Raw genomic sequence first — 10,744 nt, 5'->3', positions numbered from 1 at the left:
GTCTTTCGATTATATAGATTTGGTTTGTCGTATTTTTTATTTTTTTTTTTTTTAAAGGAAAACCCCCTTTTTCGCAGGAGTAGTGGACACATCAGATAGATCGCTTTGGGCTCAGGATCCCTTCATCCTGGGTGCCACAGCCTACTGAACAGCTGGCGATACATATTCAACGCTCAGGCAGGACGCCGCTTTAATTACAAAATACATTTTTAAAAAATGTGAATTAATAAATATTGCTGTATTCATGATATTCAAGTCAAAGAGGGGAAAATAATTTAAACTGAGCCACTTCGTGCGCTCATTCCTTCAATTTTCCAGCGAAAGACAGACGTGAATCTCCTAACGTCCTTGGTATGTAGGTCAAGTCCTGCCTGCCGTTTCTCTGATCACTCGCACGGCGCTCGCTGTTTGGTCTGAAAGTTTGAGGAGGCCGTGTGTGAGGCTGGAGATCCAGCCTGGAGGAGAGAGGGTAACGCAGTTTTACCTGCAAGAATCGAAATGGGCGTCTAACGAAAAGCTACAAGCTGAAGTAGCATTTTAGGCAGCCTGCTGAATAAACCTCCCCCAGCGATTAGCCTGCTTTAGCACGACAGCGGCGCGCTTTTGGTCAAGATTGTCATTTCACACACGCTAGAAACGAAGAGATTGGGTCGTAATGGCACGAGAGGAGCTTATAAACGCGGTTATATTAGCTGTGTTTCGTTTCGTTGGTCGGGTTATTAGAGCAGGAAAAGTCCGAGGATGCGGGGGGTTGACGCTGCAGATATTTTGTGACAAAGCGTTTCGCTCAGCAGCTGTTGGAGAAAAGTCTCACAGGGTCTGAAATAATGAACGAGAGAGCGAGAGAGCACTGCATGCAGAGCTAATGCACAACTAAACACAGGCTGCGTCCGAAACCGCACGCTGCTGTACTTCACATGCTCCTCTAACGAACGGACTTCTAGGGGCGGTGAACTAGTTTTTTACATACTAATTAGTATGGTAGCGCCGTTTTTTCGCTGATGAAGGGGAGGGGAAGGGGTATTTTCCTGCTGTCTTTCTGCTCTTAGTCGCTGCAGACTGATGGGGGGAAATAATGTAGTCCAGGTTAATCGCTTTATAAACGGCTCTAATGGGGAATGTAGCGCAGGGAGGTTTCCGTACCAGCCTCTACCTGACCAAACCGAAATCCCGAGCGACCCACCGTTTAATTAGATCCCCTGAGGAGTGGGTATTTAGCTTTCTGAGTATGTATTTAACTCTTTCCGGGGACCAAATATCCCCAAGATGGTGGAAAATATTAACATTTTGACGTTATAGAGGGAATAGATTTGGATGTACTCCGCCTGAGTGTGTGTGTGTGTGTGTGTGTGTGTGTGTATGAATCAATCAGTCAGTCATTCAAAGATTACAGCTTTGCTTGACCTGTAAAAAAAAATGGCACATTTCTTTTTCGGTACCTGGGGTTTAGACGAGGGTTGGGTTAGCTAGGCTGTAGCAGAAGTCGTCAGTGGAAATACCCCACAAAGACAGCAATACAAATGCAAATACACGTGTGTGTCTGTGTGTATGTGTGTGTGTTTATGTGTAGGGGGAGTTGAAGCCGGAATCGGTGACGGCGCAGGGAGCGGAAAAGCGGGAAAAGCGGCCCGGACAGTGTGTGGAGCTGACCGCGGGGTGATGAGAGACCGAGGTAAAGTAGAGAGGCTAAGTTTAAGATTGATCCTGCGTGCGCGCGAGCGTGTGTTTGTGTGAGCTAAGGATCGCACGTGCTTGCGCGAGAACAGGCTCGAGCGCGACAAGTTGACGAACCGGAGCAGCGCGAAGATTTCGCAGCTGGTGCTGCTCACCGGCTGGATGTTACGGCTGAGAAACAGGCTCTTTAACACGGTCGAGGTATTTGAATGTATACTGATTGGTAGGGCTGGACGATATGGCGATATTTTATCGTTATCCTTATAGATAATATCACGACATGCTTCTCTGAGCGTATCGTGGATATCGTAAAGGGCACTGACTGCATGTTTCATTACAACGTCAACACATTTATAATCCGGTTTAACTCGGTTTAGCGCAGTGAAGTTTCTAAAACATTAAATAGAGATCAGTGTAGTATTATTCTTGTCATTTTTCGATGTGGCATTACAGCATAAATATTGAAATGCATATCATGTATCGTGAAAACTTCTGAAGTATGGTGATATTACACCTTTTCCATATCACCCACCTTTACTAAATGTTATGTTTGTGTGTTATGCAGAGTGGATTCAGGTTTCAGATAATAAGGGCCACTTGGATACTCCTGTATTGTAATGTCAGCTGAGGCTCCTTGTGTATGAGCTATTACAAATACTCTAAGTTACTGTAAAAACTGTATCCAAAGCAGTACTTGTTGCAGGCTAATATGGAATATCTTTGAATGCGTTATAGCATATAGGAAATTGGGTATTATATATATATATATATATATATATATATATATATATATATATATATATATATATATATATATGAGCCTGTGACTGGCAAGTCTCAAAATATCTGATGCCTGAATTCACTTTTGTTTAAAGACCTTTTTTAATGTCCGATATTCAACAACAAGGTATCCCTTGATATTCAGTCCACATTGTGATCCTGGTCGCTTTGAAATACTGACATTTTTAAGTATCTCTGGCTTCAGTTTCACATTCGGAATACTTTGTATGTGGGTGTATTATCTTATGCATATATATTTTTCTTAATTGCAATAATGTCACAAACCATGACACACAATTAGGCAATTATCGTAATGTTACATTTTTAAATCGGGACATGTCTATTTTATGTGCTAAATTAATGTTTAGACCTGGATGTTGGGAGTTTTAAGCATATATTAGAACTCCCTCTGTGAGGCACCAGTTGCTGCTGTCTGCTCCATAACTTAAACTTAACAGACCTACATCATGGAAAACTGAATTCTCCTGGCTTGAAATCTCCTAGTTGAAATAAAAGAGCCTGATATAGGTTCACACAGTCAAACTAAGCCAGTTTTGAATGAACTGTTTTCATGATTCACAAAAACCAACACATTTACATATTTCCGACTGTTTAGCCTACAGCAATTTAATTCCGCCCATCAAAGTCCTTAAATGTTTTTCAGCCTGGAGTGCTTTTTGAATTAGGCACAGTAAGAATCAGCCAGTCAGACTGGAGGTCATGTGCAGTCATATGCAAAGGTTTTCACACCCCTGTTCACATTACATTTTGTTGTTTTTCCAACAACCTTTGGTCAGGCCACAATTTAGTTTTTATTTTATTTTTTTCCCAATATCTTATTCAGCAAATCTACAGTAATTGTGCAGTAGTGTTTTCTGTAGAGGATGTTTATATTTATTTTTTTCACTTCAACAAAACTTGCCATATGACCAGGCGTGACATACATCTTAAAAGCATAGTTACATAAACAGCCTCTTTTATTCTAAAGGATAAAGAGAGGTTGATAAATAAAATTTCAATTGTTTTTGGTACATCCAGCCGCATAAATGAATACATGGACCTTGGTGATAAAATAAAATACAAGAACATTTAATATATAGGCCCTTAAAAATAATAAATAATGGTCATTTTGTATGTGACGTGCGAGAAGTAGATGTGATAAGAATTACATAAGTATAATCAGTGAGGTTGTTTTTGTGTAGAAAGCTATGAAAGTCTCTTGGGACAGTGCATGCCCCACCTGCACTGCTGCATTTGCCTCCTCAACAATTCCCAGTGTGATGCCTAGGCCTCTGCACACAGCTTGCAGAAACCAGTGGGAGGAGAGAGTATAAGACAAGATGCTTTTCAGGCTATGGCTTAAACACACTTGCTGAGAGACTTTGGTCATTTTCAAGGTAACTTTGAACTTTTTCAGAAGAATGTGGCATCTGCTACAATACTGCATGGTGATGATTCAATATGGAGATGTCTTTGGTGAAGAGTGAGGGTGAATGTGGCCAAAATAGAGCCCATTAGATAGAGATCAGCATTCCGTGTTCATTTTGTCTCGCTTGCGCACACACACAATGTGCAGTGGGGTGTGTGAAGAGACCCTCAGGCAGCTTGCCAGAATGAATAAGGGGATACACAAAGTCTTTATTATTGGACCAAACAAGCCACTAGAGATGGGATGTGGTCTGTTTACAAGGTTTGGAAAACAAGCCCTAGTCATGAGGTGTTCTTGAGCCATCCAAAAACAAGATTAAATGTTTATAGCTATAGTACACACCATATGGGTAAGGACCACTGTACCTCCAAGAGGAGGGGTAAATAATTAACTCCTGTTGACCTTCAGGCCTGTTCTCTGATAACAACGGTATGAGTGAATCCCACACTGTACTCCAGTCAGGAAATACTCCTGAAACAGCATGTCTGAGCCAAGGAGTGGGTAATTGTGTGTGAGGCTAGTAAGCTTCTTTATGTGCACTGGAAAATGGCAAGGTGTAAATTTTTAAAGCCCTGATTGGGACTGGAGAAAGTGTGGACATTTGATCTTATTGCATTTCCTCACCACTTAATAGGTGCATCTACCTTGTTGGTACATTTTCTAAGTGTACAGTTGGAGATTTACAGCACGTCTTTCATTATGCACAGGTTGTGAAGGGTCATGTTCTAGCTTTTAATTAGTGATCAGTTTCCGACCACAGGATTGCTGTTTTGGCTGATGCTCTTATCCAGAGCAACTTGCAGTTTAAACACCTTACAGAGAAGAACAGGTGAATGTAGTGTTAGGAGTCTTGCCCAAGAATTTGCATTGGAAAGCCGCAGTCTGCCACATGGAATAGTATGGTGTTATTCACTGTGCTCAATAGAGCAGACTGATTTTTTTTATTTTATATTTATATATGTATTATTTCTACCATCCCAATTCCAATGAAGTTGGGATGTTGTGTAAAACATAAATAAAAACAGAATACGATGATTTGCAAATACTTTTCAACCTATATTCAATTGAATACACTACAAAGACAAGATATTTAATGTTCAAACGGATAAACTTTATTGTTTTTTGCAAATATTCATTTTGAATTCTTTTTCAGGGACGTCCCTGCTTATTTCAGCAAGACAATGCCAAGCCACATTGCACGTTACAACAGCGTGGCTTCGTAGTAAAAGAGTGCGGGTACTAGACTGTCCTGCCTGCAGTCCAGACCTGTCTCCCATTGAAAATGTGTGGTACATTATGAAGCGCAAAATACGACAATGGAGGCCCTGGACTGTTGAGCAACTGAAGTTGTACATCAAGCAAGAATGGGAAAGAATTCTACCTACAAAGCTTCAACAATTAGTGTCTTCAGTTTCCAAATGCTTATTGAATGTTGTTAAAAGGAAAGGTGATGTAACACAGTGGTAAACATGCCCCTGTCCCAACTTCTTTGGAACGTGTTGCAGGCATCAAATTCAAAATGAGTGAATAATTGCAAAAAACAAAGTTTACCTTTTGAACATTTAATTGTAACTACATCCTACATTTTAAAGTTTTAACTGTAACCTAATAATGCAGAGCATACTGGCAATCTGGCAAATTACAATCAATTCTCAAGCCTCAAGTGTTGAAACAATGAATGTGTTGATGTTCTTGAAATGCTGCAGCCTGTTTTGTTCATTTCAATGGCATTATTGGTCATAAATTTTGAAATGAGATTTTCCCTAAATTGTTCAGCCCTGCGGCTAATCCAACCAAGTAGTGGCTGTTCAGTGGTGGAGATGGTCTCATTGCATTGATGGATGGTGAAGAGAGGGGTAAGGACCACTATAGGATCACCACTTATCAGATACTATTTTGGATGGTGGAGGATTGTCAGCACAGCAGTGATACCAAAATGGTAGTGCCATATTATTGTTGGTATTGGTATAACTTTATCATTGCTGGGTTAAACATTGTGCAAACTTACTCTACAATATATTAGACACACCTACCTTGTTAGATGCTATAGCTAATTTTTTTCATGCCCAGTTTATGCCAGTCATTCTGTAGGCCAAGGGTCATCAACTGGCGGACTGTGGTCTGAATGCAAACGCCGCAAAGTATTTAATTGGCCCAAGCACCTTAAAAAATCATGAAACATGAAAATGATCCTGTTTCAGTGACATAGATAAACACGAACAAGCCTGGTTTCAGTCTTTTCAGAGTTCATGACATTAAAAGTAGTTAAAAGTAGAGATGTTAAGTTCCCTGCAAAATACAACAATCATTTCAAATGAACAAATTGGCAAAATCCAGTTTTAAGGCCAATAGATTTTAAAATTCTCATTGTAAAGGTAAAATACAACAGTTTATCAAAAATATATTTGACGTCTTATTTTATTACTTGGCTGGACTGTTCATTAGTCATGGAGCATTTATGTAATCATTAACCTTTGGTAATTTGCTATTCACATATGTTGGTTTGTTCAACTTTGTTAGCAAAAAACATTATCTAACTTGACCACCACAACGTTTAACAGAATAGCTCTGCTGTAGGCCTTTGTCAATGGTCAGTGTCTGCCCAAAGGACCACTGTCGGCCATATATTTTGGGTTATTGGACTGTTTGCATCCTGATGCTGAAAAGCTTAAAACCACCAGGATCACTGCTGTGTTTCATAGACTGGTACACTGTCAGTGTCAGTACTGGGCTGAGAATGAGGATTATTTGGATGGTGGACCATAGTCCTCTGGTTGTCCCTTTCTGTTAATTAATGTGGTAGAGGGCAGCTGATGAATTGGGCAGCAGTCAGTAATTGTATACCTATAAATTGTACCTATGTGCATATATTTGTGTGTGTGCCTGATATTCCATGGGGTGTGTCTGTTAATTGGTGTACTGTCTGTATGGGGGAAGGGATATCTGGTAAAATGGCCCATGAGTGTAGGGACAAGGTACCTGATAACCTAAGACATGGTAGGATCATTCAAAAGATTTGTGCCATGTTCATCAGTGTTGAACTCTACATTGACTTAATCTAGACTGGCAGTCAAATTTGATTATTTTGTTCCTCATGTGCAATACGTTCCCAGTCATTACTGGAACATCTTTTCAGTTCCAGTTTGTACAGTTGTATGCAAAAGTCTGATCACCCTCAGTCAAATTGTATGTTTTGCTGATATTGAAGTGAAAATATCCTATACAGGGAGAAGTTTGTACAGTTGTATGCAAAAGTTTGAACACTCCCAGTCAAATTACATGCTTTGCTGATATTGAAGTGAAACTATTTTCTTTTTTTTTGTGTAAACGTTAGAGCTGAGGTTCTATATATGTGGAACATATTTCAACAAAAAAAAAACAAAACTAAGTAAACCTAAAGTAAAAACTAAGGTAAAACCTAGACATAAAGTAAAAATTTTTATGTTTTACTTTTTCACCAGTATGTAAAATTCAGCAAATAAACAGCAATTGTGCATTAAAATGTATTCTCTTTATAGGATGTGTGCTTTCAAATTCATTAAAAAAAACAAACTTGTTATTTCACCAGGGATGCCCAAAGTTTTGCATATGACTGTATAGCCAACTTAATCATTTCAGCATTCATATACACACAGTTCATAAATCCCATCTGGAGAATAAACAATCAACAATTGGATTCGAACGTTACAGCTTTGTTTGTGATTTATACACTAAGTCTTCGCCTGTCATCACAAGTTGTGTTGTCTATTACCAATGAACCGGTGTTAGTCAGTAACTCAGGTGTTTATAGGTACTAAATACTTATGAATGCTCTCGTGCTTTGGTGCTAGTAGATGTAAAGAGATGCATATTTGAATATGGCTGCTGTCCATATAGAAATTCTAAAGTCGTGAGCTGGCACACTGTCAGTTACGCTTTAAACAGCAATCCCGTCTTTTATCAGCTTTTTACGGCAGACTGTCTGTTGGAGTAGACAAAGTAGGCTTTGATAAAAGCAGTTGCGTCCAATCAACACGAGCCACATTGGGCAGAGTAGATTGTTCCTGACTAATAGCTTTGGCCTCATATTTGCATTGGGCAGAGGACAAAAATACATTTAGGAACATTAGCAGGACTGTGGAGAACCCAGGTCTGCTTCAGATTAGCTTGGGGTGGTGTTTTTATTTTGAGCAAATGGAGGGAAGTAGAATGTAGTCGAGTGGCCTGCAAATGATCATGAGGAACATGTGCTTTTTCATCTCCATAAAGTGACCACATTTATTCAGAACTGTTAATACTGTATAATAAATGTGAGGGCACTGTTTTTATACTGTTTTCTGTTTGAATGGGTGCAAAAACATTGTCATTTACATGTACATTGTTTGGTGTGATGCATTTGGATTGTAACAGGGAATTCCAGAGCAATTTGCAGTGTTCAATGTCTAGGGACAGTGCTGTGCAAAGGTCAGAGACCACTTTTCATTTCCTTTGGTTAGAAACCATAAATTTAATAGAAATTTACATAGAAGCTTCAACAACTAATAATATTTTATATTTTCCAATATTTACTATGTCCACCAGCTTTTTTATATAATCTCCATTCTTTTCAGGAGACTTTTTCAAAGAAAATCTGCAGGAACATTTATCCACACCCAACCTTCAGTCTCAGTTGTGTGCATAATCCCAAACACATTTAGTGATGGTAAGGTCTGGGGTGGACCGTCCATGGTTCTGAGAAGACAACAGCTTCTTTGTTTGGTTTGCAAGTGTTCTTTTTTTTGTCTATCTTTCTCTTGGTTGCAGCTTCTTGCCATCCTTTCAGACTCATAGCTTTGAGTTGTCTTTGTGTTTTTAGATTTAAAGAAAGAATGGGGTTGATTTTCTCTCTCTCTCTCTCTCTCTCTCTCTCTCTCTCTCTCTCTCTCTCTCTCTCTCTCTCTCTCTCTCTCTCTCTCTCTCTCTCTCTGTCTCTCTCTCTCTCTCTCTCTCTCTCTCCCTCCAAGATGAGAGCTTTAAGTACTGTTTATCTGATGATGAGCGTTTTGGTGGTCTACCAAGTCTTGCAGGGTTTTTGGGAGTCCCCTTTTCTCCGATTTTGGAAACTTATTTTTTGGTTACCTTGACATTCCCCTTCCTTATGCATTATCTTATATTTAATCAGAGATAATCTCCTGATAATTTAATAACTTATATTTAATGGCTGTTTTGACTTTTTTGACTGCCCAATCAACATTTTACTTAAATTATAAATTTTGTAAGAAATGATTCCGTGCATCATGAAATCTTAGATTCACCCATTGTTTATGATGTCACAGTGATCCGATTTAAGATGATTTTTAACTATGTACTATGTACCTATGTGGTTGAATGTGGACAATAAAAGCAAAAACAGTAAAAAGTATTTTTATTAGGCAACAATATGGGACTTCTGGGCTGATGCCAGAATGTGATACTTTTTTATGTGCATGTCTTTCAATGCAGATGTACACCCATTTAGAAAATTGAGAAATTTGAATCTATCTGGATTACAGAGTAATGTAACTTTTATCTGTATAGGGCTAAATTTAAAATGAATGAATAAATAATAAAATTAAAATATTTTACAGTAGTCCAGCTTTACCTAAACATTCTGATTATCCAGAGGAAAATGTATGTAAAAAGAAGTTAAATCATCCTTCAGAAAGAACACACTTCTGCACATTTTAATGCAGATTTACTGTTTATTTGCGGACTTTAACATGGAACACAAAATAAAGCATAAAAAATGTGAACTGTGCAAAAGTTGACACAATTTATATTTTGTTTATTTGTTTTCAGAAAATAACTAAATTATACTAGAACATTTGTAAAAACAAAAATGCCATATTTAAGTTTGTTCTCTGCCGAAAATGTGTGAACTTGTTTTCTTTTAGAAAGTCAACAATGTGCAGTTTAATTAGGAGTATTCAAACATTCGCATACTTTTGACTGCTATTATAATTGATGTATTTATTAATCACTATGTTTGAATTGCCTCACTCTGATCCAGAGTGTATTCTCTTTTTTACACCATTTGGCTTTGGAAATTATTCTTCTGCTCTTTCTCTCATCCAGGCATCTTGCTTTTTTGGACTTTTTTTTTCTTTTTTTTCTTTTTTTCTTGACGCTGCACCAGCTCCCTCTGGCTGTTAATATTCTGTAGCTGTATTCTGCCTGTCCCACCACTGTCTGCCAATTCGTCATCCATCTCTTTTTTTTTTTTTTTTTTTTCTTTCTTTATGGAATATAACCCTGCCCCCCTTGGGGTGTGCACTTCATGTCTGTATGAATGTGTGTGTGTGTGTGTGTGTGTGTGTGTGTGTATATGTCTCTCAAGTGCAATGAGGTGCGTGGGCTGCAGTGGATTTTAACGTTTAAATTTGGAGCATGTCAGTGCCTCGGTTTCCCCTCAGTCTCTGCTGAAGTGTCGTCTTGAGAGGAGCCCACCCCCACTCTGTTTACACAGAGCAAGGGCAAATGGAAATAAACACTTTCAAATATACATAAACATCAATAACACTGACACACTGTGGCCCTTACTAAAAGAGTTAAAGAGAAGTGCAGATGGGGTATGAAAACTTTATACACCTGCAGCAGCATAGCGCTTTGATTTATCCTAGTCCAACCAGTAGAAAAAGATCAAATGTCGTGGCCTTTTTCTTCAAAGTGTTGCATACAGGCTTGTATTCTGCAGTGTTTGGATTTTCGTACTCTTAGGATTTCCAGTGTTGTAGGCTTTTTAGATGTGAGACCATTTTTGCATGACTAGCCATGCATGTAAAAAAGCCTCATGTACAGAGACGTAACCACAGCTTGGACTGTGCCTGCTCAATCAAGAAGGTAAAGAATATTGATTAATTTGTT

At 38.7% G+C, this 10,744-nt stretch overlaps 1 protein-coding gene across 5 annotated transcripts in view; it reads left to right on the top strand.

Annotated features, from left to right (window-relative positions):
* Positions 1-332: 332 nt before the first annotated feature.
* The window catches only part of scml4 (Scm polycomb group protein like 4), a 61,060-nt gene continuing 50,648 nt past the window's right edge, over positions 333-10,744 (top strand). For 3 of the 5 annotated variants that reach the window (XM_037538008.1, XM_037538006.1, XM_017712966.2), the window contains exon 1: positions 1,752-1,875. In XM_037538008.1, coding sequence (XP_037393905.1) covers positions 1,837-1,875 — 39 coding nt within the window. In that variant the 5' untranslated portion in view covers positions 1,752-1,836. Of the gene's footprint in view, positions 352-845; positions 1,227-1,570; positions 1,673-1,751; positions 1,876-10,744 lie in introns of those variants that run through there. The other 2 variants (XM_017712967.2, XM_037538007.1) reach the window with 2 other exon arrangements.

The sequence above is a fragment of the Pygocentrus nattereri genome, chromosome 4 (assembly GCF_015220715.1).
Source record: "Pygocentrus nattereri isolate fPygNat1 chromosome 4, fPygNat1.pri, whole genome shotgun sequence".
Lineage (NCBI taxonomy): Eukaryota > Metazoa > Chordata > Actinopteri > Characiformes > Serrasalmidae > Pygocentrus > Pygocentrus nattereri.
Note: the sequence above shows the minus strand (reverse complement) of the source record. Positions and strands in the feature narration are given on the sequence as shown.